At 38.2% G+C, this 27,273-nt stretch overlaps 2 protein-coding genes across 2 annotated transcripts in view; one reads left to right on the top strand and one right to left on the bottom strand.

Annotated features, from left to right (window-relative positions):
- The first annotated feature begins 2,963 nt into the window (after positions 1 to 2,963).
- LOC140234602 (uncharacterized) lies at positions 2,964 to 13,083 on the top strand. The gene is made up of 5 exons (XM_072314630.1): positions 2,964 to 3,088; positions 5,556 to 5,711; positions 6,294 to 6,422; positions 7,713 to 7,850; positions 11,370 to 13,083. The coding sequence occupies exons 1-5, from the start codon at positions 3,086 to 3,088 to the stop codon at positions 11,457 to 11,459; spliced, it is 516 nt and encodes a 171-aa protein (XP_072170731.1). The 5' UTR covers positions 2,964 to 3,085; the 3' UTR covers positions 11,460 to 13,083.
- A 7,361-nt stretch (positions 13,084 to 20,444) lies between these two features.
- Positions 20,445 to 27,273, bottom strand: part of LOC140235495 (kynurenine/alpha-aminoadipate aminotransferase, mitochondrial-like) — a 57,563-nt gene continuing 50,734 nt past the window's right edge. The window contains exons 11-12 of the mRNA XM_072315521.1: positions 23,074 to 23,282; positions 20,445 to 20,883 (exon numbers count right to left, since the gene is read on the bottom strand). Of these exons, the coding sequence (XP_072171622.1) occupies positions 20,818 to 20,883; positions 23,074 to 23,282 (275 nt within the window). The 3' untranslated portion in view covers positions 20,445 to 20,817. The remainder of the gene's footprint in view (positions 20,884 to 23,073; positions 23,283 to 27,273) is intronic.

Below are 27,273 nucleotides of genomic sequence, written 5' to 3'. Positions count from 1 at the left end.
GCTTTTGTTTGTCCCACTTTTGTTTGAGAACCATCCCCCCCCCCCCATCGACGCCTCTATACATATTAGGTTGCTTTTGTTAAGTGAAAGATCTGCTGCACACTCTTTGATAAATTAGGGAATATACGTCTATGTCAAAAGTGTACAAAGTTTATCCCTTATCCTGTATAGCGGACCTTTTGCATGTTCATGATTGCAATACAACGATCTGGTGCATAGTTCTGGCCATATTTGGACAATTTTCCATTAAGAAAGTTCGAGATTTGTCCTCATCTCGGGAATTGCTTGGGGGATAAATGATTTGTCTGTCTAAACACTTCCTTTGGGGGCGGGGCAAATGCCCCTTTGCCCCCCATAGATTCGACGTCCCTGATCTTCCCTTGGTATGCCCATAGATGTATCCTGACTGAGTCATCAGTCACTGTCGTTTCTCAGGAATGATTCAGGAAATGGAGGGGATTCAATTATGGCGATAAAGTTGTTGTTATTGTTTGTTTGTATGTTTTCGTACATATTTTACAGATGGTCCCCAGTTACTCGCGTCATAGCATGTTTACATGTAGACCTATACTATTTGACGTTGTCAACGCGTGAGCCATACCTTACAGTGTATGTCGATGTTACTTTCTTCGCGAGCGAGCGAAGCGAGCGAGCGCTTGAGAAAATTATACATTTTCCTACAAGATAGAATACTGTTCAGCTCTGTTACCTGTCTGAAGGCCGGCATACAAACGTCATGCAATTGCCAAAATTGATACAATCACATTTCTGCTTCCTCCATTTTTTCCCCTCAAAATTCAGGGGGGGATGATTGTACAGGCCATCCCCCCCTCCTCCATTTCAGGGGGGGATATATCCCCCCCATCCCCCCCGGGATTTACGCCCATGTTTCATGAAAACATACATTCCGATTTTAGTGAATCAGTTCAACTGATTCTACGTTTGATGATTCAAGCAAACTTTTAGTGGAATGAAACTTCATCAAATTCAGTTGAGTGAAACCAAGCAAACTGACCGCCAAAGGTTTCACTGAAATTGATTAATATAGTCATATCAACTGACATGAAAGAAATATTTATTGAAGTTTCTTGTGTTGTAGAAAAAGAATAATGGTCACAATTACGTATATACAAATTATTGTTTGCACACATTTTTTGGTAAATGCAATGTTCGTATTTTTAAATGAAATAAAAAACAACAACATAAATGCATGTAAGGAAGTTATTGCAGAGTTGTAATCAAAATACAATGACCAGGGTGTTGTAGGTGTTTGATGAAAAACTACACAAACTTAATGGTTAAGAAAACTTTACTCATGGAATGACATAGTCATGATAATGATTAAAGTTTCATTACTTTAAAACATCCAACAATCTTGAAGACCGACTGCGTGGTAAGGATTGATTCCGTTAGGCTTATACGAAAAAAGATTATGTTTCCATGGAATATTAAATATGGACATCACTCGATTGGTCAATCAGTCATGAGCATAGATTAAATTGGCAAATTAGGTAATAACGTCATTGCAAGAGGTCACTCACTGAGCTGCTTGATCATAACGACTATGAAGGTCAATGGGAGACGTCATTTTTTAACAAACTCAATCCAAACTATAACCATCTATAGCGTCTGATTTGAAATAACTTGATGACCTTGTAAGTACACTGACGAGAATATTTTTTTATTTGCTAAACTATTTTCTGTGTCACGCGTAAAACACGCCACACATATAGAGTGCGTGGTAATTAACAGATTTCTTTTTTTTTTGTTGTTGATAGGGTGAGGTAAAACAGTATGCCTATACATATAAAGCACATTGATCATTGCAATATTATAAATAGATCCTAGATCCTGAACACAATATGGGTCAGACGAAAAACATCGCAGATTACTGTCTCGCTGTTCGCATATATTATTTGAATATATCTTTACAAAAATATACTGGAGAAAACATGGCAGGTTCTATAATGCAGATTAAAATTTTGTGACAGGGACAACGATGTTTCCATGATTAATTCATACTTACGCATTCACACCGAGATTCTCTATGGACAATCAAGACATCATTGAAAGTTATCATTTTGTGTGTTCTTTCTGATTTAAGCCTAAACCTGGGAACTGTCCACATATCTTTTTCATCTTAATTAAAGTCATATCGTGCTATGAACATACACGTATGGTAAGACCTCTTGTTTCGTTTCGTTTTCTTTTCGTTTTATATTCTATTTCCAACACAGTATATAGGTTAAAACATTTGAATACACATTACTAATGATACAGGGAATGCAACGAAGGAGCAGAAACAAGGAGGAAAGGTATAAGTTAGCATGGCGAATGAATAACAGTGGAGGAAACTATGTGTGGACAGAGAAAAGGAAGAAGGAAGAGGAAGATGATGGGTCAAAAACCATGGATATCCGTGAGGCACGAGGCAATTATATAAAGCTCTCCCAAATAAAGGATCGGCTGTAAAGTAGTTGTTCGCAATTAATAAACCTTACGATTAAAAGACTGCTTGTCGTGTCATTAATTTTTAGGCCCTATATGAATAGAATTAAGGTTATTTCGGGTATATTGGTGATTAATGTAAACATTCATGTCGATGTAATATTAGTCTGAACGAAGACATGAAGTACGCTAAAAGGATTGAGTGTCAACCTCTAGCTTATTGGGGACTAGTGCTCATGGTTTCGTGGAGTCACCGGTGCAAAAGCCTTCCCATCCACCGATCAACTTCTACCGGCAGAGTTATCCCAATAACCTACGGCTCAATCCCGGAAATGAAAACTGTCTAGAGAGCTTGTATCTATTCAGGATTGGATTGCACCATCATCTCACAAAAGGAGCTGTGCACAGCGCCACAGACTGTGACCCAAAATGTGAACTGCACTGTACTTTCCGGAGAAGTATCGATAACGTGGTAATGTGGATCGTAATCGGAATTTAAGTAGCCAATCGGGTGCCGAGAGACGGTATGTGTAGTGTAGAATCGTTTCGAAGGAAACTGAGCGCTCTGTTTGCAAACATATTGCTGACCAAAGAACGTCGGCTTTTTCCACACCTGTTCGTCTGATCCGAGAGTGACATGGTAATTATTACTAATTGTTTGATTTAGATACGATATTTGTTAGTTTTATCATCACCCGACTTCAGTTTGCGGTAGTAATCTAGTGAAAAAGCTAAAGCTCAGCAAATAATAGTCCCACATATTCAAATCTACGTGAGATCATCGTTTGTGCATTATGATCTCTAGCTTCCATAGCCCCGGAGACCGCGCCGCTATGCGGCGGGGTCCTGGCGGCTACCTCGCAGTTTCGCTAAAGTGAGAACCACGAACAACTCCCTATTGCCACATACGGCGACTTCACGAGTAAATCATGGGTAAATTTCTATCATAAACACAGTGACAGTAAAAAATGAAATACACATTACCCCACTGCCTTGGTTCTTTTCACGAATTTATCTGGAAACTGCAAAATTTTCCACATTTTTTAGGAGTAAGCGGCCTGCCCTAGTGGGAGAGCCGTGCTACCATTTTGAACGTGTATATCCATTAGTAAGCATCTGCGCATGTAGCGAGTAATACGTAGCCTTTTGTCAAGGCCCTCTCGCTGCGTGGTAGGGAGAGCCCAGCCGAGTAAGGTAGCGCGACTCGCTTCGCTCGTCCCTTCGCTCGTCCGTTACAGCGAGAGGGCCTTGCCAAAGGCTAGCATGCAACGTTAGTGAGCATCGGCGAGCTGAAGACAATTCGCCTTATAAGACAACATTTTCTGCATCATAAGCAACGAAATGCATCAAAAAGTCGCCGATTTGAATCATTTAGGTTTAATCGACCCATGTAAGTATTCCTAGTAGTTTTTGTTGAAAAATTAAGGAAATATAGCGCCGCAACGGCACCCGTTTTGTACAACATTAAGATCTGAATGCGAAAACGGCGCAGCCCCAACGCTGCACGTTGGGGCTGGTCGCAGTTATAGCTTCCACATCAATAGAAGCCTTGTAAAATGTACCAATACCCTGGAAATAAAATTTGTGTACAGCTAGAATACACAAAAACAACCATAATTCACCTGTGATAGTCCCGGCCCTGAAAGCTAAATATTTTGATAAATCATGGCACTTGTGTACTTGTGCTCCAGGTGTTTACAAGTAGAATTTTAAGCATTGTTAAGAAGACTTTGAACTCGTGCTCAGCGTAGCGTCTAACCTTGTTAGAGTGTAAGCATCGGTACTGATGTGTGTGGGTTCTAGGTGTAATATTGGTGGAGCACGTCAGTGAAGGTTTGAGGATCAAGGACTTGAAGATCAGACTATCCATTTAAAAGTTACGCATAGGCCTACTTCTTCAGGAATAATGTTGAGATTCCATGTTGATTGGTTAGCTGATCGCGCGTATATTGCATATCAGTGCGTACAACAGTAGCGCCATCACTTATTCAACTTAATTTACATTTAGTTTAAAGTAAACCCCAATAAATAAGATCAGAGTGACAAAAAATTGTAATATTTCGCAGGGGGCGGGCATGTCTACAATTGAGTACAAATATAGCAAGCATGATCACTCGGCTCAGCCACTAATAAATGATGTGGCCTTTTTTTACCTGCTACTTGTATTTAAGGTGCATAGTCCCACTGGGTGCAGGGGCGTTGTTGATGATACTGCCGATCACCAATTAGCATTGATACGAAGATTGCCGAAGTTGAGCTGTCATCAAGAGTATAAAAGCATGTACACTGTATGTGTTGTTAGGACTCATTAGGTAACATTGCCTTCGTTGTCTTCTCTGCGCATCCCGCAGTCTGACATAGTAATGCCAGGGTGCGTGCATATGTGCTTTTTAGTACAACATCACAAAAGAAGTTTGCTAAAGCTGCCATCCCCCTCAGCTGAGTCATGAGTCGAACTGTGATCAGACCAGTGACTACAGTGGATCAGACTTCTTCGGACTCGGGGAATTGGGTCAAAGCATAAGTGCTAAAGAGGAGTCGATAGCGTAGGTCTCTATAGGAAACTTGCGCTGTGTGCCCACGTACACATTCGACTAAACCACCGTGACCATGTGTCTTTAATAAGCACAGCCTGTCTGCACTGCATGGGACACTTACTAGTCCCCTTGATGCTACATATTCAGAGTGATGGATCCTGCCGAGTTCTGAAGTAGGAGTTCAAGTAGAAGTCATCTCAGATAGCATGCATTCACTGAAGAGATGGCATGTAATTCCCCAATATCTGTGTTGTATAACTTCTAGTTTGTACTAAATAAGGTGTGAGGGGCAAGCAAAAGTGACAGAGACTCACTTTACAGAGACTCAGTTTAATTTTGTTTTGTTTTGTTTTGTTTCTGATTGAATTTTCATATTCAAACAAAATAAAATGCTGCAAGTATATGTGTACTGCATGACCCAGCACTGAGAGAGGGGCTCTTTGCTTTTTGATGTTTTAAGAAAGAAAGCATTGCATATTTTAAGGAAGTTGCTCAGGTATGATTGATGTAAAAATTTTGTAAGCATGACTGCAATGTAAAGACTGTGTTGCTAACTTTATATCTTGACAGACAAGTAGATACAACAAGACCACCTTGGGTGGAGCCCAGCGGAAGAAGACAGGCCCCAAGCCAGAGCTGACTGAAGAACAGAAGCAGGAAATACAGGAGGCCTTTGACCTTTTTGACACAGAGGGCACAGGAACTATTGATGCCAAAGAACTCAAGGTAAGATTGCTCACATCATAATACTATGACCCACTTCTTACTACGCTACATTCACTTACTCAATGAGTGCTAAAGATGTTATTTATTCACTCAAGTTTATTTCTTTCTGAGTTTTGAATTTTACACTGACATGTGAGAGTGAGAAGAAAGCATCATTGAAGCAGATGCTGCCTTTCAAACAATACATGTACGGACAAAACAATCTTGTTGATATAACTTTTGGCTTCTGTTTGCTCAACAATGCTGAGTAAGCACTGTCAATTTCACTTCTTGGGGGCAAAATGTAGTATGATATATCAACAATGAATAGCTTGTCTGTCAGTCTGTTTCTTTGTTTTAGCACATGATGAAGTCAGTTTCAGAGATCTTTCTCATTTCGCTGTTTTCAGGTTGCTGCAAAAGTTTTGAGGATTGTGGCCCTTTTATAGGATAACATGCATAAAAAGGACTTTCTGTATCTCTCTGTCTTCCTATACAGTGCAGTATTTTGCTATGAGAGTTCATTTTTTTTTTTTTTTTGAGCCAAGGCATACTAGCCATGTTCACATGTGTGTTATCTCTCTGTCTGCCTTCCATTGCTAGGTTGCTATGAGGGCTCTAGGTTTTGAGCCTAAGAAGGAGGAGATCAAGAAGATGATTCAGGACATTGACAAGGAGGGATCAGGGACCATCGACTTCAATGACTTCCTCCATCTAATGACAGCAAAGATGGTAAGTGAACATTTAGAAAGGAAAAGTTACGCGTATGAGTGCTGCCAAACAGTTGGCATGTCCATGCACATGTCACGTAATTGCTATTATGTTCAATCTGCAATGTACACTTTATATTTCTATCCTTCCTTGTTATCTGGTGTCCTTATCATCATGTACATTCATCATGTACATAACCAATTTTGACAGTATTTCCTGGGGATGGCGCACAACAAACATTAAAAAAATGTATTTTCTTCAACATAGATGCTTCAAATACACTGTGATATACTGTAAAAGTGGAAATTTTCGCGGTGTTGAAATTTTCGCGCATTTCGCGCAACCAGAAACTAGTGCGAAAATAAAAACATGCGAATATTTTTGCTTGCCATACGTTCCTGTGCGTGATGTCTTGATTCCGCGGAATTAAAAACACGCGAAACTCTTCTGACCCGGCCTAGTGCGAAAAATTAGTCGCGCGAAAATATCCACTTTTACAGTATCTCATCATCTTACAATGAAGGGGTTGCATGACATCAAGAATGACATTTACAATGTATGTGCTATTTTCTTGCTGTTTTTAGGAGATACACCATAGGGAGTACTCCACTGTTTTGCTGCAGTTTGAAATGTTTACTTTAAAAAAAAAAAGTTATTAAAGACATAGCGTGTGTGATGGTGATCTGTTAAATCATGTATGGGTCAGTCCATAGAGTTGGGTCATCTTTTGTGACATACTACAACTCAAAATCCCGGCGTCATTAAAACCAAGCAAATATCTTCCAGTAATGACTGCAGAAAGAAAATAGTATCCCACCAAGTTTAACTGCTCAATCATCATGGGTATTGCAATTTCAGACCGGAGAATTTGTTGCCAATGTGATGTCCATGTAATGGAGGTAAGAAAATGAATTTGCGGTGCAGCAAATTTATGAAAGATTTCTGATTTAAGCGTGCATCACTATAGCAGGGGGCAAAGTTCATGCATGTAATGAAACAGCAAAACTTAAGCACATTTGAAATGATCTTCAATGTGAAATGAAAAAAAAAAAGTTGATTGCTCTGTTACATAGACATCCTGCAGTTGTTGACCCAACCCAATGCTCTGACCCATATCAGAACATAATGTTCATATCATATATCAAGCAGAGTCATGGGGAAAATGCTTTATTTGACAGATATTTTGGTCATCATAGTTCATGTATGAAACAAGTAAAAAGTTCTAATAATGCTTCATATTTCAAGTACCCTCCCTGATTAACCAAAATAATTTGTTGGATCCTTTCTTGAATCTCCTTTATACTATCGTAGAGTGAGAAGGATTCCAAGGAGGAGATTTTGAAAGCTTTCAAACTCTTTGATGATGATGAGACGGGAAAGATTTCCTTCAAGAACCTCAAGAGGGTTGCCAAGGAGCTTGGAGAGAACTTGACAGATGAAGAGTTACAGGTCAGTTAATAGTCTCTACTCTTCTTTCAACCAACTAAGTTACATTTTGCTTTCTTGTTTCTTTTCTAGAGTCAAAAGGGGCCTGAGCTTTTGATCTAGCAGAATCTTCATCAGTAGCAAAAAGCAATCACATGGACTACACAAGACAAGAACAGTCGGGGGGGGGGGGGGGGGAGGGCTAGGGACACAGAACAAAGAAGGATGGGTTGTAAGTAAAGGGCAAGAGCCCAACAAGTAGGGGAGGGGATTAAAGCAGGAGGGTGGACAGACAAAGGGCAGAGGAGGGTCAGTGATGACCCCCAGGGTTAAAGGGGGCAATCTATGATAGATAAGGATAAATAGGGAGGCAACATCAAAAAGAGTGATATTGTCTGTCCGCCCTCCTGCTTTAATGCCCTCCCCTACTTGTTGGGCTCCTTGCCCTTTACTTCCAACCCGTCATTTTTGTTTTCTTCTGTGTCCCTAGCCCTCCCCTGACTGTTCCTGTCTTTCCTTTGTGATTGCTCTTCCTGCCTGTTTGTCATTTTGCCTCTGATGAATATTCTGCTAGGATCAAAAGCTCAGGTCCCTTTTGACTCCATTTTACTCCATTGGCTCACCACTATTGGATAAGCAGTTTTCAGCAGCTTTTTTCTGCATTTGTTTCTTTTCTGTGTAGTCTCCTACTTCATAAATCTTGAATAGTATCTTTAGTGTTTGAAATTACCCCAACTTTTTCAAGGTGCCCATTTTTACACCAAGGGTGCAATTAGAAATTTTGATAAAACTTCATGTCCAAGACTGTTTGCTCTAGGCAGAATTCTCACTCGGATTGTCTGGTTTATGGATTCAAAGCCTTATGCTGCATTTTACACCGTGTTCCCGAAGACCACGGCAGTCGTGTTTCAGGCCAACGTAAACAAAAGGGGATGGACGTGAGACAACATTGGGGGACAGGACGGACAAGCATTACAGGCCGTCATTGCTGTGGATCGTCAAACTAGAAATGTCGCCACAGCGACTGGTTATACCCCCGCCAAACAATATTTCATAAGCTTTGGTCAAAGCAACATTTCATAAGCTTTGGTCAAAAAACTGAGGAAGTAGTTAAACCCGCAAGATCTTTCCTTGATCTTCTGCCATTAATATGCCGTTACCATGGCAACGTACTTTCGGGTACTGTTGAAAAATGCGTCTTGCACATCTACAACCAAAGGCACACATCTGTACCAAGTTTCATGGAAATTGGGCAAAAACTGAGGAAGTAGTTTGCAACACAAAATTTTCCATCATTTTGGCTCATAATATGTGAGCTATTACCATGGCAACATACATTTTGTCACTGTCAAGAAATGTGTCATGCTGACCTATATCCTAAGACAAACATTCAATATGAATTCCATGAGAATTGGAAGAACACTGATGAAGCAGTTTTGCCATGAAGCATTTTGCCCTATATTTTACCAATAACATGCCGCTACCATGGCAACGCACTTTTTGCCACTGTGGAAATATGTGTCTTGCACATTAACATATTCAGATGAACATCTGTACCTAATTTCATAAAAATTGATCAAAAACTGTGGGAGGAGTTTGCGACGCAAGATTTGTACCCATTTTTGCCCATAATATGCCGTTACCATGGCAACATACTTTTGGGTACTGTCAAAAAATATGTCTTGCACATCTACAACCCAAGGCACATATCTGTGCCAAGTTTTATGGGAATCGGTTGAAAACTGAGGAAGTAGTTCGCGACGCAAGATTTGCAACGGACAGACCGACCGACCGCCCGACCGACCGCCCGACCGCCCGACCGTCCGCTGATTCCTATATACCCCCTTCAAACTTCGTTTGGCGGGGGTATAAAAAATTGCTATGGCAGTCCCATGAACATAAAAAGACCTTGTAGGCTGTAATAAAATGGGGTGAAGGCAACAAAACATGACAGCATGTAATGTGCCGTAACAGAACTTGGACGCTCTCCATACTGGGACTCGACGGGAAATATTAATTAGTCTATCCTGACCAGACGCTGTAAGAACGTTGTGTGAGAGCTGCATGTTCATCAGAGTGAGGACTGGAATGAACAAGATTAAAATATGGAGGGGAAAAAACAGCTACCTAAGGTGCACTGTGTTTCGAGCAAATGGGGCTGCTTTGGCTGCTTGGAACATGGTGTAAACGTAGCATTACTGATGTGCCACAGTTCTTCCACTTTGTTGTTTTTATGCCTCCGCCAATGAAGTGGCCGGAGGCATTATGTTTTCGGGTCGTCCGTCCGTCCGTACGTCTGTCCGTCCGTCCGTCCCGTTTTGTTTTTGTCGATATCTCAAGAACCGTGAGGTGGTTTTGCATCAAACTTGGTACGAGGGTATATCCTGGGGGGATAATACTTTGTTTGGATTTTAGGGTCACGGGGTCAAAGGTCACAGGTTATTTTGTGAAAAAAAGGTTGAAATTTTATGTTTTTCTCCATATCTCGCAAATGGTTCAAGGTATCTTCATGGAACTTAGTATATATGCATGTACCGATGGGCAGTGATTATCTAGGGAAGTTGGGGGTCATGGGTCAAAGGTCAAGGGGTCAAAGGTCAAGGTCAACTCCTCAAAATATCACTGCTTTCCTTATACTTATGCAATGCCTGAAGGATTTTTTTTTTTAACTTGATGTATGCATGTATAACCCAATATATATTCTGTGGGAAGTTTCTTGCCAAAAGGTCAAAGGTCAAAAGGTCAAAGGTCAAGTGAAAGTGCTAAATTGCACTTTTTCCTCCATATCTCAAAAGTAACTCAAGGTATTATCATGAAACTTACATATTTATGCATGTTCTACCTAACAGTGATTCTCTTTGGAACTGTGAGGTCAAAGGTCAAAGGCCAGGTTTAGATAATACTATTTTACCATTTGATACTGAAATTATACTTTTTCTCAATACCTTGAAAATTACTCAATGCATAAACTTATAAAAGGGTCAAAAGTCAAGTAAAAATCATCAGTTCCCCCAAATACCTGCACTCTGACGTTTTAATCATTCATCCAATTAAACCTAGTTCTAGAAAAGTGAACATTCAGCACATTTGTGGCAAACCTGTCATTTTAATATTTTGCCAGTTGTGTGAAACTTTCATCACACATTGTCAAGACATTGTACTATAGACCTAGTAGGAGAACCATGCATTATGGCGGAGGCATACACCAGTCACCGTAGCGACATTTCTAGTTTTCATAATATCTTGTTTTCTTGCTTGCCTTTGTGTTCATTCTACATGACTCATGTTTCTTCTTTCTTACTTCCACCTTTATTTCTATACTTCTCTTGCTGTCTTTCTTTCCTCCTTTCTTGTTTCTCTTTCTGCCTGTCCTTCTAACTTTGTTTTGTCCCTTATTGTTATATATATTATCGTCACACACATACTCATCTGAGTTGCTTTACATTCCTTGCACTGTGTTTTCATCCTTCTCATCAGTTGTTCCATTTTGTCATGATATTTTGTTATTGCTTTTTGTTGTTGTTTTTTTTTTTCTCTCTCCAGGAAATGATTGATGAGGCAGATCGTGATGGAGATGGTGAAATCAACGAGCAGGAATTCCTGAGAATAATGAAGAAGACAAGTTTATATTGACCAGTCAGAAAGAGTATATATTTGTGATTGTAATCCTTTGGTCTGCAGTGTATATTGTTTGTAAATATGTCAAACATGCTTTTGAAGATCCAAGAAGACACTGTATACAATTGTATGTAACCAGTGTGCAGGAATAGATCAGTTGCTAGATGAGCTGCAAAGATGGTTTTAGGACACAAGAAAGATAGTGGGGTAGGCAGTAGCAAGGATTCAATGTTGCAAAGTGGACATTTGTCTTATGGACTCATTCTGTGTGTGTGTGTGAGAGATTTTTTTTTTTCATTATTATCATCTGCTCACACATTACTGACAATTCACAATGGCTTGATGTATTGAAGTATTATGTCGCAGTGTACAGTTTACTTTGATTATACCCTGCCTAATGCAATACCAGCTTGAATTGAATTGCCAGTAGTGCAAGGGGGAAAAAACTTGCTGGGGGAGAGTTTTCATCTTCCTTTAACACGCATTTACACTCTATACTTAAATCATACCCCTGCAGAGGAGATGTGGTAGTTGGAACATATAAGCTACATTACTGTGTAACTATGGTCTGGCATTACAAAGTATTGTTGTGTTTATGTGTGTATGTTTGTTTGAAGTACAGCATTCTTTCAGGTACGCACCAAGTTGTACCCCACCCAGCAGGGCAGTAGAAGCTGTGATAAAACGTGTATGCACTAGAGCTCTGGTACACATCATCTGAGCATTTCACCTTGAGAAAAGGTGCAGGATTTCATTACAACACATGATTGTTATGATATTTGGTTTTCTCCTACTGTTAAGGCCTGTCAAAAACTGCAGTTACAGTCTAATCCTTGTTCATACACACTGATATCAGTATGGCTGGGTAACAACATGGCACCATTTGATAGGTTGGCTATCATACAAAGTTAAACTTTACAAAGTATACTAGTGATTGTGGAAGTCAGACCTTGGGATGTCAAAAAGGTTCTTCCCTGAATGCTTCCAGAATGTTTGAATGTCACAAGAAATAGTCTCACTCATCTTATCAATATCCCATGGTGTTTTGTGGTACTTCTCCGTACAGATGTACTGTAAAAGTGGATGTTTTTGCGCGAGATGTTTTTCAAGCTCAGCCGAATACTGAAGATGAATTTCGCATGTTTTTAATTCTGCAGAATTAAGACACTACATACATGTAGTAGTACATAGAACAAGAAAATATATTTGTGTTCTTTTATTTTTTTGTTGGTTTCTGGTCACGCAAATTGCACGAAAATTTCCACACCATGAAAATGTCCACTTCTACAGTAGGTCTATAGATATCCCCTATCTATGCTCGTAGTACAGTTGTACACATGTGAATAATACACCCTATCAGCTCTAATATATTCATGAATATTACCTTTACCATTCAGAACCGCATTTCTTGTGAATATGTGTATAGATTGACTTTTCCTTTTCATTTCATTGTAAATACATTGTGTACATATTGCCCTGTTTGTTCATCCATTTCTTTTGTGTGAACCATTTCATCCCTCAGTACATTCCATCGCAAGTACTAAAATGTGATGTGATGCTTGACATGTATTCATGTGTGTAAAACTTGTTTCATAATTAAACACGTCAGATGAGTACAAATAAATGTCTGTAAACCAGATACCCAAGTGTCTGTTACTGTACTTGATGAGTTTAGGGTGACAAAGTGGCTGTGTAACAGCTTCAATCAGGGATATTGTGGAGTTTCATTCCAGGCTGCTGGGTATACATTTCACAATGGGCATTGAAAACAAATGAAAAAGCGCCCTCTTAAGGCCGTAGGGGTACCTTGATAGGGGTATACATGTCTATTGCACCTGCCTTTTCAGCATATAGGACCTGTATGTAGGCCAATTGACTTCACACTATTCAGATGGGGGGAATTTGAACATTTTTACACATATCCATGATTGCTCTGTTTGCACCTATACACTTTATGAATCCTAATGTTTTTATTACTGAACTGAATTTAAGTATTTTTACCTCTGCCAAGGAGCTTATGTTTTTGCCGGCATTGGCTTGTTTTCATTGCAACTGATTGACAAATTGCCCTACATCGGCATAAATAAGCATTGAACTGATCAGTGTTTAGTAGTAGCCATAACGGCTACACATTGTACTACTAAACACTGATCAATTCAGTGCTTATTTATGTTGATGTGGAGCAATTTGTCAATCAGTTGCAATGATAACATCTCGACGAAAGAATTTCATGAATTTGAATTGGCTTGACGTTTGTTTGTCTGTGTGCAAAATAACCAGCAGTATGCACCTAGAATCGCCACAATCTTTGTATCATGTACTGTGATTTTCTGATTGTATTTCATGTTGAAATGCCAAATAAGTAATGATAATGAAATGTTGTGAACAGATTTGGATGAAACTTAAGGAAAAGTTGATAATGACACAATGAACAGATGATTAAATTTTGATGGTGATCCGGGAATTTTTTATGAATTTTAGGAGTTTTTATATTTTGGCAGAAAGGGTCAATGAACTTGGGAGCTCAAGCTGCATGTATTTCAGGTTTGCATACATGCTCTAAAGTGCGCTCTTTGCTCAGACAAGGCACCGCGCAGCTGGAAGCTGATGATGCAAACAAAAGGCTTCTATAATGAGAAATTAGGTGATTTTCAGCATTCATGTGCAGTGTATGAGTAGAAATTACTGATCTCTATAGAAGAACAAGATCAGTGGTGGAAATGAGCTGCTTGGCAGAGGTCTGTGCTGCCTCTTAGAGTGTTTCTCTAGTTTTTTTTTTTTTATGGTTTTCCATTTCAATTCGTCAATTTATCAGATATGTTTTTTCAGAAACAAAGGAGTAAGCCTGGTTACTGTTAGCAAACTACATTGTATCATATCCCCAGTTGAAGCATCTTATGAGAATGTGTGTGTGGGGGGGGGGGGTGTGATGGTGATAAGGGATAGAAAATGGAGAATGTTGGTGGAGATACACGATGACATGCCACAATGTACATGCACATGCAGTTTCACTAGTAGTATCAAGTACCTTTGGTATAAGTGGCTAGTGGTACGAGTGGACTAGTCCATGAGGGAATGTTGTGGGTGTTGGGGTTTTCTTGTAATTTCAAATGTGTCGACACACTTGCGGCAGAGGAATCATGAGGCTAATGAGGTGTAGAAGTTACCAGGTGACTGAATTTCATCTAAGGTTTCTACCAGTGCACTCCCATTATAACGAACACGGTTACGTTTGTATAACAAAATTGCGGTTACAACGAAGTAGATTCAGGCCACAACATTATCCACTCCATGTATTTTTATTGTTTATTTGTTCAGTTATAATGAAATTTTGATGTAACGAAAGAAAAAAACAAAAACTGCCGGTCCTGAGGACTTTGTTATAATTGGAGTCCACTGTACCTTTGAAGAGGTAAATGTGTATTTCATCACCTATTGCTACATCAAATGTCTGACCTGCAGATTTACATTTCTGTTTTGTTTACAAAGTGGACAGGTGCATATTTGAGTGTGTTTGTATGGGTGCATGTGTGTGTCTGTCTGTCTGTCTGTCTGTGATTGTGTGTATTTGTATTGTATTTGCAAAACTGTTTGGACCATTTAACTGCAATAACCATACACACAAATCAACAAATATTCCAAATACCAATGAAAATAAAGTCTTTATTGGATACCCGGTACTCTCTTTTGTATCACAACTTTTCTATCAATGAATCACTGTTCACTCAAATTCTTTGATAGACAAGTACATTGTATCAGTAACTCACTGAGACTACAAGCATTTTCGCAAAATGCTAAAACAAAAACAAAGAAGTCAGGATGGATAATGAAACAAGTGAATAGATATCTATACACGCTTGTAGAACATTTGCAGCACATGTTAAAAGTAAGCATGAGTATGACATACATAGTCAACCTGAAAGTTGAAAGTCAGAGAAAAGTTTTCCAATGGATGGATTTACATATGTGTTAATTATATAGTATTAGTCAAAATTTATGTTAGTTGAAGGATTTACTCTGTTCACTATGAATTCAACTTAGGCAACATTGACTGTAAATATGACTTCTTCTTTTTGCAAACACATTACTCTAAGAGTACATCTTCAATCTCCATGAGACAATAAGTGGTGATTTCCTTTTTCAGCTCTGGCAAAAGGGTCAAAAGAAGCACAAACAAAAATGGAGTTAACAGAATTGAACACTAAAGATGTGACAACTTTTGGAATATTATATTACTACACAATCCAGTCTACACTTTTCAGCAGTCTAATTCTAAAGAAGTCCAAAGATGTATTTACATTTTAGAAACATGCAATGGAGAACTTAAAATTTCAGGACAGTAAAATGTAAATTTCAAGATGAGAGGTACCCATAAGCTGAGGGCATCTGTCCTGCTTGTGAGTGAAAGACATTGATGTTAAGTAAAAGCCTACATGATGATATCCTCTTTGCAGATGATTGTACAACAAACCGTGGTTGATGTACCCTAAATGACCATGTCTAAGAAGAATAAAGAAAAATATAAAAAATGTGATTATAATACGAGCACAAAAACAATTTCTAGATAAACATGAACCTACATGAAATGGCTTCGGCAGCAAACATTGCTCTGTCATAAACTGTTCCTCTCAGTTTTTGACTTCCCAAAATGAAACTGCACAGCTGAATTAGCAATGGCTTTCCAGCTCTTGGTGAATTCAAAGTAGATGCGATGGAGAAAATCCTCCATATCTGCAAAACTAAGCAGCTCTTCTTGAAAATGGGAATAATGTCACCACTTAGACTTGGGAAATACTTCTACAAATTACTGCTTCTCATGCTTGAGGGAGAAGGGAAGACTCTGGCTAGCCATTTTTGTATGTCACTGACCAGGCTAATGATGTGTGACAGTATGTCACAGTGCACTCCCGTTATAACGAAGTCCTTGGAATAGCAGTTTTCTTTTGCTGTATTGAAATTTTGTTAAAGATGCATAGATGATAATTTTGGGACCTGAATTTTTACTTCATTGTAACAAGAATTTTGTTATAACCATAACCATGTTCACTACAAGGGGAGTGCACTGTAACAACATACATGTACATGCAAGAACATTTTCCGACATAACTAAGGTTTTACATACAACACACGTGTCATTTTGCTTTAAAAATGAAATGAATCAAACTCTCAAACATGATTGTGCCATTGTTGTTTTTAGATTGCATTTTTTTTTTAATACTGTACACAAAGACTGCAAGACTAAAATCTTCCATAAACACAAGTTACACTATCAGCATCCTACACCTTACCACATTTTCAACATGATTTCATTGTACTCTGGCTGTATGGAGAGTTGTTCAAATAACACTTTTTTTCACCAGTCATGTCAAGATTCAACAAAACCTCTGACTTTCCACTATATCTGTTATAAACTTCAGCCTACATTATTTATTTCAATGCACATTCTGCCATATCACTCTCATGAAATGCACTTTACAAAGATTGAAATAGAGTTGTACTTTACAATGTAGGTCTGTTCTTTGCATACAATGCCATGTCAACAGTGGCTTTATAGACATAAAGGACAGTATATAGACAGACACTTTTACTCCCTACTGGGCATTGTCCCCTGATTGGCATGCCCAATAAAGGGCTGTGTATGCCTATAGTGGCACAGATGTTTGGAAACTATCTGGTAAAAATTGTCAATGAATACAGATTACCTAATCCCCTAATCCCTCTGATGTCACTATGGACTTCCTGTGGAGCAATCAAAGGCACATTGCCACACCCCAGTGGGCTCATTAACTTTCACAACTAGGTCAAGTTTGGATGGAGAGCTGAATACTGATGAAAAGTTTGGCAAGTTTAACCCGTTCCTTCTGCAATTCTCTGAGTGCCTTTACTGCCCCCAAACAAGATTCTTTTTGCCTGTCGACAGACAATGGACAGGTTGGTAATTCACCTGTGCAAAAGCAGTCAAGTGGTACATGTATCCCCTTTCTAAGGTTAACTACATGTGCCTTTGAACAATGAAAATTTCAAGCAGGTGTGAGGTATGAATAGGACGTGCTCTGATGGGCTCACAGACTCTTTTGTTCTACACAAAACCAGGCATCTGAATGGGATGACTGGGGACAGCAAACACAGAAATCTACTGAGCTAAGCTTTGATCGCTAATGTACATGTTCATACAAGTTTTATAGCAGAGTGACATTGTGATTCAATTTGCTAACATACAAATGTGTATTCACTTCTCTCATAACCTATATCAAGATATCTTTCTATACTGACTTCAGAGCTCATGCACTGTTAACCTCTTCAACCCACTTCAGCTAGCACATTGTCACTGTGTTTACGAATAACAGCCAGTCAACTGAATGACATTTCACATGAAAACATTTTTCATTCTGTGCTCTACTTGATCACACTGAAAACTAGCTATGATGCATAGCATAACATTCTGAAGGTTTAATCCTAAATAGGCCGGGGGGGGGGCCTCCGAGGCCCCCCCCCCCCTCGACGTTTCGCGCGATGTATCGCTATCGCGAGAAGCTATCGCCGCGACGTTTCATGACTTTTTTCTTTCGAGTCTCCCGCATCTTTTGACACCAAATTTGCGATGCCCGGGTGCGCGGTTCCGAAGTTGCGCATAAATAAGCACGTGCATGTCAGACCAAAAATTGCTCAAAAACGTGAATTTGTGTACAATTTCAATGCAAACTGTGTTTACAGGCAAATTTCATAAAAGCATGATTATTTTGGGGTTTTATTGATTAAAATCAATTAATAATGCATTTTCTTGTTCAGAACAATGTAACGGACAAATTTCATCGAAAAAACAATGAAAACCATAAAGTCGAAAAAACAATGAAAACCATAAAGTCGAAAAAACAAAGAAATACATAAGAAATTCAAAAAACAATAAAATAATTAGGAAATTTTTTCTGATTGCGCAATTTTTTTGTCTTAAATTTCCTAAGGACACTAAAGAGAATATTTACACAAAAAATGTGCCTGTTCTGAGCTTTATTTAGTGATTCATACCAAACTGTCTGATTTCATGCATCATTATGCATAAATTAGCATAATTTAGTGTAAATGATAATTTTTGAAAAAATTAACTTCATGGTACTTTAGATTACATTATAGGCAATGCGTGTGCCAATTTTCGTCGCGATTGCGCAGTCGACGGCCGAGATCCGGAGGGGGGCCTGGGAGGCCCCCCCCCCGGCTCTATCATCTACCTGAATAGCCCGGCCTAGTTAGGGTTAATTTGTAGCACAGCAACTACTGGTAAATGAAAACAGTGCATGGACTCTACATGTACCTAGTCAATTCCTCAGCTGATAAGAGCTAATTAAGCCAAAGAAGAGAAAATAATATCACTGGCAAGTGATCCACATAAATGTTGGAGAATCTTGTCGTAATGATTTTCATAAATGAAAGCTTTTTAAAATGAAGGGGCTGACATGTTTTAAGTCGGAATGAAGAGATGACAAAGGAACATGATTCCTGATGATTTGAATGAAAAATTTGACTCGAGGTTTAGTACAACCTTAAAAATGTGAACAGAATCCCGCAGGGTTGTGCACACACATCAGAAACACACACCATGATACAAAGAATACAAGTGGATATATTCAGAGACTACATAATACATGTATGTACAAATACCTTCATGGAAACAAAACTGAATACCATCTGGCAAAATCATCTATTCTCTAAAAACAGCATTAGTCGTTCAAGCACATCTTGCCTAGACAAGCTTTGATCACACACAGTGGAAGAAAGAAAACATTTATGTATATAAATCACAAAGGTCTTTACTGTTCTTGATTTTATCCAAGTAATTATGTATTTTGTTTTCAAATGATGATAATGCCCAAGGCAAGGGAAGAAAATACCATGATAAAGGCAAAACTGACACAGACAAGGAAAACATAATTTTTTCTTTTGATCCCATGATTATTAATACTACCTTCTTGAATAAAGTCTCATCTACTTGACATCACTTTCTCTCTCTTCTAGAGATTTTGGCAGTTCAATGGTCAAAGTATCACTGAACTGTCCGGGCAACACACTCTCTCTCTTCTAGAGATTTTGGCAGTTCAATGGTCAAAGTGTCACTGACCTGTCCAGGTAACACACTCTCTCTCTTCTAGAGATTTTGGCAGTTCAGTGGTCAATATGTCACTGACCTGTCCAGGTAATACTAAAGGACAGGATGAAGCAAACTACTGTATAAGCTGTTATTTCCGTGAATTTCACGCATCACACTTGAATCACAAATATAACAACACAAAAAAAAAAAAAAAGTCACCATGTGCTATAAAGGTAAGAGTGCACTTATAAGGCCTCTGTGTCAATTTGTGTAAATAACATCTTGCCAAAATGTCCCTTACCTCCTCATTCGCAAACATATCTCTACGCAGAAATAACAGTGTATACAGTATACCTCTGGTACTCATAGCACAATTGCTGTTGTATAGCACCGTAGCAAATATAAATGAAAGAGGTGCTAGCCTTACAACAAGGAGACAATATAAATACTTCCTTCCCTTGGGATTTTCAAAGAGAGGGACAAAATATACAAGCATACTCACGTACATTTGGTCTATTTTGCTCCTATGAACACAAAATGCCCTATTTGTTGAGTGAATGGAAAATCTAGTTATTTTCCTCACAACAAAATTGTGCATTAGACCACTTATCGTCATAATTTACTGCTGTTGTACAGCTACATAACAAAGTTTGGCAGATACTTGCTATGATATTTCTATGTAGCTTCAAATGTTAAAATTATGGTTTCGTTCTTCACCTCTGACTTTGAATATTCATCAATACTTGCACAATATTTGGCTTGCACGGCTATCATAGTATCCATCTACAACTACCGGTACTTATGTGATGAAACTATATGAACGTCATATATAACCCTGAAATCTAAATAAAAAAGGAAAAAATAAAACGATAAAAGTAGATAAGATTGCCATCAAAGCAACATATGATACTATCAGGTGGTTTGTAATCAAACTGTAAAATTTCTTGAGTGTCCGGAGTAAAACAAGCTATTTCAGAATTCTGCCCCATCTCTGAACTCTGACCTTCATCAGGCTTTCTTTATTATCTTCACAGTCAACAACCCTTTGTCATTTAAACTGCTTTAAAAAGTCTACTGAGTATTCATGAGTCGTCAAACAAACAAGATGATAAAGATGTGCACAAGGAGATCTTAAAACACCTACCTAGTATGATTAGTGATTTTAAAGGCAGAAAAAAAAGAGAGGAGTTTTTAAAAACCAAAACATGAAAATCTAAACTTGTTTCCTCAATGCTTGACTGCATTGTATCATGAACAAGGTGTTACCAAAAGCTCCTGGTCATTCCAACTTTACTCCTTTTTCATGTTGTTGTTTTCCAGTTCTTCTTTCAACAGGACAGACAGCCTTCGGATTCCCTGCTCAAAATAAAACATTTGGAGAAATCAGCAAAGATCCCCTTAGCTGGTTCATCACATTTTGTTAAATGACATGTAGAAATGATATTTTCAAGAGTGGCAATAAAAGATTCTAAAGAATGTTTGTTGAGTGACAAAAAATGACAGTTATCTTCACAAGGAATCATGACACACCTACACCTGAATATGAAATTGTAATTACAATTGGCATGATTGAATTTATTCACAGTGAAAACAATAACGATGACCATGTTATTACCCATATCAGACATCTGAGTTGCAGTTTTACAAAATTGCATTTCTCTCGTTTTTAAGTGCCAGTAGGGAAAAGAGGAGTATATTTTTTTATTTTCCAATCCTGCACAAAAGCCTACGGGATTTATGTGTTAGAAAAGAAGGGAATATACAATGTAACATCCGGGCACTTGAGCACCTGGTGATGAAAGTTTGCGGTTGCTGAGAGTTTTGTGACAGAGGGCACTCTTCCATATATGTAAACACATAGAAATACTAAAGGATTGCAGATGAGTGGAAAATTAATACATTACATTTGAAAGTTGTGAAAAGTTTCCATTTTACTATAAATTTCTAATATTCTAATACAGCTTAAGATTGATGTGAGTAATAATAATGATAATATGGACTGGCTCCTTTCGAGAGATGGACATAATCGCCCTCACTACAATCACATTTCCCTCATCTTCGACAATCATCTCATTTCCCTCATCTTCGACAATACAATTCTACTTCAGGCAATGAATGCTGTATCCTCCTCAAGGCTGGTCCATATTATATTACTAACAGCAACAATCATAATTATAATGATGTTACGTATGGAAAGTAAAAGATAATGGATACTAACGCTTGGCCCTTATTCATTTTTGACTTATGGAATGACCGAGATGCCTTTTTTCTCTTTTTTTTTTCTTAATGGAATGACCGAGATGTTTTTTTTTTCCCTTTTCTTTTCTTCTTTTCTTTTTTTCCCTGGGCTTCAGTTCACGTATAATGGTTTTAGATGAAACTGGGCTTTTTGGATGTAATAATTTTGCTGTTGGACAGTATGAAGTAGTTTTGTTTGTAAATGACTCGGATTTTTTTTTTTTTCATTCCTTCTTCTTTTTTTTTTTCAAAAAAAACAACCCCACAGGTATTGAATAATAGGTAATTATATGAAGAAATGATTTTAAAGAAATTACTTTGTTTTAATGTATTAATTTGAATTATTATGGGAGTTTTGCCTGTGGTATTTTTTGTCAAATATCAAGGCTCTAATGCAATTTTTTATTTTTTATTTTTGTGTGAGTTGGAATGAATAGCGCCCCCATAGGGAAAATCCGAGGAAGAGATCATTTGGAGTTTGAGTTGTTTTGTCTTGATATACGAATAGCAAAATATGACAGTGATATGTGGAATGATATGAAATTGCAGAGGGAAATTATGATTTTAATGTATTTTACATGTATTTTTGTGTGTGTGTGTGTTGGGGCTGGTGGCACCGTCCGTGGATGACCTTGAGAGGTTGACGTTTTGAATGGTATTGAAATTTGTATATGTCAACCAGTAATAATTTTTAGGTTCCCCCCTCAATTTTATATCAAAATTCCATTTCCTTTTTTCCACTATTTGAATTCATCTCCCTTTTCTATCCTTTTTTTTTTTTTTTATGATTTACGGATTTGGTACGATAACTTATATGTATTTCCGCTTCATGTTGTGTTGATATCACATTCTTTACTTTTAGTTCTCATGCTTTTGGGCATTGAAATTATTTACCCACTTCCACATATTTACTTCCTTGCCCGCTCGTCTCCATCTTGCCATGTTTGTTTATTCCCTATACACGTACATACTGTATACATCTCCTTACCTATTGTGCAATACTCTCACCTATCCCATTTTTTTGATGCTCAGGTCTGATGTGTATAATATCTTCTTTTTTTTCACGTATGCTTATACTATCCAATTATTTAGATATTTAAGAAAGTCCATTTGTATGGAGTTCTATGTTCTTTCAAAGCTTAGAGTTTGTTCTTTGAGAATAGGCCCTGAACTGTCAATCCATATCATGCAACGTTTTGTTGTTTTGGGTTTTGTTTTGTTTTGTTAAGGGCTTCTTTTTTTTTATGCAGGGTCACAAACAGTGCTTCATCAAGAAAGATAATAAACCAGGATGGCCCTAAAAATTACCTCTTCCATATCCTCGTCAGAACACTGTGAGAAGCAGGCCCTGATGGCTGAGGATGGTTTGGTCTTGTCTGGGTAGAAGGCAATCCCTGGAACGAAGAGAACCTCCTTCGCCATGGCCTTCTCTGAGATGAGTTCATAAGAGTCCTCCACTCCGATCAGATCCATCCAGACAAACATACCACCTGTAGGGACATGCCACTTAGCCAGACCTGATAAAAATAGGATTGTATACTAGTCAGAACTATATCCACAAGCTGATGTCTGCAAAGCTGCTTGGTATAACTAATCAGCTACATGACATTTGCTCCTGCAACATTTGCTCTAGTCTTATTTTCTCCAAGGACTTTCGAGTTAGGGTTTGGGTTAGGGTTGTGATAGGGTTTTAGGTTTAGTTCGATGTGAGGATTAGAACTAAAGTTAGGGTTATGTTTGAGGGTAGAATTTATGTTTGGCTTAGAGTGCAGATATTTCATGGGAGCAATCTGGTTCTCAAGCTGGGCGCCTGCAGCAAGTCCAAAACTCCTGCGCAAGGCTTATCTGTAACAAACCCAGGTTCTCAAGGAATACTCCTCTTCTGACAGGCCTACACTAGCTTCCGATTTGTAAACAAATATTGTTTAAGTTTATGTTGATTGGATATAATGCACTCATTAGTCTAGCCCCAAGTTACATTTCTGAATTATTAGTGTTTAAATCTCACGAACACACTCATAATTTGCGCAGTTTAAAGGACACTCTTCTCTTACAAATTCCAACATGCAAAACAAAAGTAGCATTGGGAGACCGAGAAATTGCCTGTGCAGCTCCCAAACTCTGGAATGACCTACCATTAGAAGTCATGAAATCCCCAACTGTGGCAGTCTTTAAATCATGACTCAAAACACATCTTTTCATTTAACTGTCTATTATCATCAAGCACATCAGAAACTTTTGCAGCACAGAAGAATATATATCTATAGGCTTTGCGCTTTATAAATTGATATATTATTATCATTATTATTATTATTATTATTATTATTATTATTATTATTATCATTATTATTATTATTATTATTATTATTATTATTATTATTATTATTATTATTATCATTATTATTATTATTATTATTATTATTATTATTATTATTATTGTTATTGTTGTTGTCACATGATCAAAATGTCATGGAACCATTTAATCAGCACTGTGTGCCACCCACTACATAAGTAAAACCAGAAATTTTTGTGCGCATGAAACTCTGAAAATTTTGTGAGGAGCCAAGATTCACGAGAGTAAATTGCCTGCAAAAGATTTTGGCTACTACTGAGTAACACGAGTAACACGACTCTCCGAAGCTTACTTGATATTATTACCATTTGGATACCTTTGGATACATACTTCGGGCACCTTTGACATCATTATGAACAACTATCAAAGAGACAGCTTACCAAGAAAGGTAAAGCAGGAAGCTAAGTGTACTTTGAGGCCCAAAACAGCCTCGTCGCCTCCCAAGACAACAACACCAGGTAGAACCAACGGGACAGACGGAGCTCGACCCGCCAGCCCTACCGGGGGAGGTGTTCGCCCGAAGACCATCCAACACCAACGCCAATACCCATCCCTGACATTCCAGCCAGCACAGAGTACAAAGAGATTGAGGTCACACATGAAGGGATTGCTCGCTACTTTCAGGAAGCGACAAAGAACTTTGAGTCAATGATCAGAAAAGCCGTGGAATCTCTTATTGAAAGCATACAGCTGGTGGAATCAAAGCTCGGGTCAGCGATTGAGTTTGAAAGCAGGAGAGTTACAGAGATGGAGGAGAAAAATTCACACCTGGAGAAGCGAGTAGGAGAGCTTGAGAAGGAAGTGAAAGATCTCCGGTATGAAGTCGCCAAGCACAACTCGGCCATCAACAAAAGTGAGAGATTCTCTCGCCGCAACAACATCCGGATCGTGGGAATACCAGAATCCAGCGATGAAGACTGCATCACCCTCGTGGAAGGCATTCTCAAGGAGAAATTCGCATGCGACGTCAAAGTTGAAAGAGCTCATCGCGACGGAAAGTCGGCACAAGGTAAACCCAGGCACATCTTATTCAAGACCCTCTCGTACCGTCACAAGACCCACCTGATGAAGAACCAGCGTGAAAAGTTAGCAGACGAGCCGTACTACATGACGGACGATCTGACACTGGACGATCTCATCGAGAAGAGGAAGTGGTCCAAAGCTGTGCAGGATCTGTACAGGAACAACGTTAAGCTCCGCTTCTTCGCAGGTAAATGGCGAAGCCGTACTGGAGTCCCCTACGCCTTCCAGTCATCAAACTAAAGAGCATTGAAATGTATGTACAAGTAGATAACGATGACCGATTATCATGAAAGTTCTGCGATTTATGTCAATTATTTGAAACTGCCTATAAATGCCTTGCTCCTTTCTCTCTCTCTCCCTCCCTCTCTCTCCTCATTCTCCTCTTGCATCACTATCATCAAATCCTCTCGCCTGCTTGTAGTACATAACTGTGTATACCACTATTATGAAATCCAGTGGAATTCATTTGTCTCTGTTCTAATCAATCCACGGAGAGTCGATGTTTATCTTGCCTTGTAATCAACCTCTGTCATACAACTGACTACTTTATTTAGTTCGTAGTCGGTTCTAAGTTACCAGTAATTTGTACGGGTTTTTTTCTATCTTATTTACTCTACATCACTTACCTAAAACAATGTATCATGACACAATTCACCCTTTCGTACTCCATAGACTCGCTGCTTATATGTACTTGCCTACCTTGTATATGAACACAAATGGCTATGGATGACAATCTAAACGAAGGTGCTAACCATGCAAACACCTGTAAATACTATTTACCTAATGAATTTTCTGAGTGTTTCAGAAATAATTGTAATTTCAGTATATTACATTTGAACATACGTAGTCTTTCAAAAAACTTTGAAATGTTGAATATGTTACTTACCACCTTATCACACTCTTTTTCAATTATTGCCATTACTGAAACGTGGCTTCATAAACACTCACCTCCATTATTTGATATCAGTGATTATAAACTTCTCCGTAACGATAGAAAGCATGGTAAAGGAGGTGGTGTTTTATTATATGTTCACAATTCCCTGTCATTTAAGCTAAGATCTGATATTTATTTTTCCCAGGGTAATGCAGAGTCTTTATTTATTGAGGTTGAATGTGTAAGCAGTAGAAATTGTATTATTGGAGTAGTTTATAAACCTCCTATAAGTAATAATGATAACTTTCTGCAAGATTTTGACTCGATATTATCATGTGTTTGTAGAGAGAATAAAAATGTTCACGTTGTTGGTGATTTTAATATTGATTTATTATCAAATGATCGAGTATCTATTCAATTAGTTAACAATTTATATTCCAATTCTTTTGAACCACTTATAGATAATCCGACTAGAATTACACAACAAACATCTACTCTTCTTGATAATATATTTACCAACGTGCGCTGCACTTCCTCCTCGTCAGGTATTCTCTACTCTGATATATCAGACCACCTTCCTATATTTACAGTCTTTTCAGAGATGAAGCAGCAAAGCAAAGCCAACACTACAGAAACCCAATTGACTCGTAAATTTACCTCTGAGAAAATAGCAGATTTGAATATTGATCTCAGCTATGAACGTTGGGACAGTGTATTGATGGAAGAAAATGTTGATGAAGCTTTTAATGTTTTTATGACATGTTTTCAGTATCATTTAGACAAAAATATACCCATAGTTAAAAGGCAATGTAAACGTAAACGTAGAATTAAGCCTTGGATAACTAAAGGAATATTGAAGTCAATAAGAAAGAGGAATATGTATTATAAAATGAGTATTAGAAATCCCACGGTGAGTAATATAAACAGATATAAGGCTTATCGGAATAAATTAACATCTGTTATTCGTTTGTCTAAGAAATCATATTTCGCTTCTAAATTTGAGAAGGTAAATGGTAACATTTCAGGTACATGGAAAATTATAAATGATGTACTTGGTCGTTCAAAAGAATCAACAACCCAAAATAGTTTCAGACATGGAGATCATGCATACCATAAATCAATAGATATAGCAAATGTTTTTAATTCATATTTTGTAAACATTGGACCTAATCAAGCTTCAAAGGTGCCAAGCACAAAGGTAGATTTTAGGTATTATTTGGAAACCCCATGTGAGTTTTCTATATTTTTTGTTCCAGCA

The sequence above is a fragment of the Diadema setosum genome, chromosome 11, assembly GCF_964275005.1.
Source record: "Diadema setosum chromosome 11, eeDiaSeto1, whole genome shotgun sequence".
NCBI classification, from domain to species: Eukaryota; Metazoa; Echinodermata; class Echinoidea; order Diadematoida; family Diadematidae; genus Diadema; species Diadema setosum.
This window is presented reverse-complemented; position numbering and strand designations above follow the sequence as displayed.

Excerpts from the sequence above, each read along its gene's own strand:
- LOC140234602 (XM_072314630.1), top strand. Across the intron at positions 6,423-7,712 it reads ATCTAATGACAGCAAAGATG|AGTGAGAAGGATTCCAAGGA; the intron begins GTAAGTGAACAT and ends ATACTATCGTAG. Across the intron at positions 7,851-11,369 it reads TGACAGATGAAGAGTTACAG|GAAATGATTGATGAGGCAGA; the intron begins GTCAGTTAATAG and ends TTCTCTCTCCAG.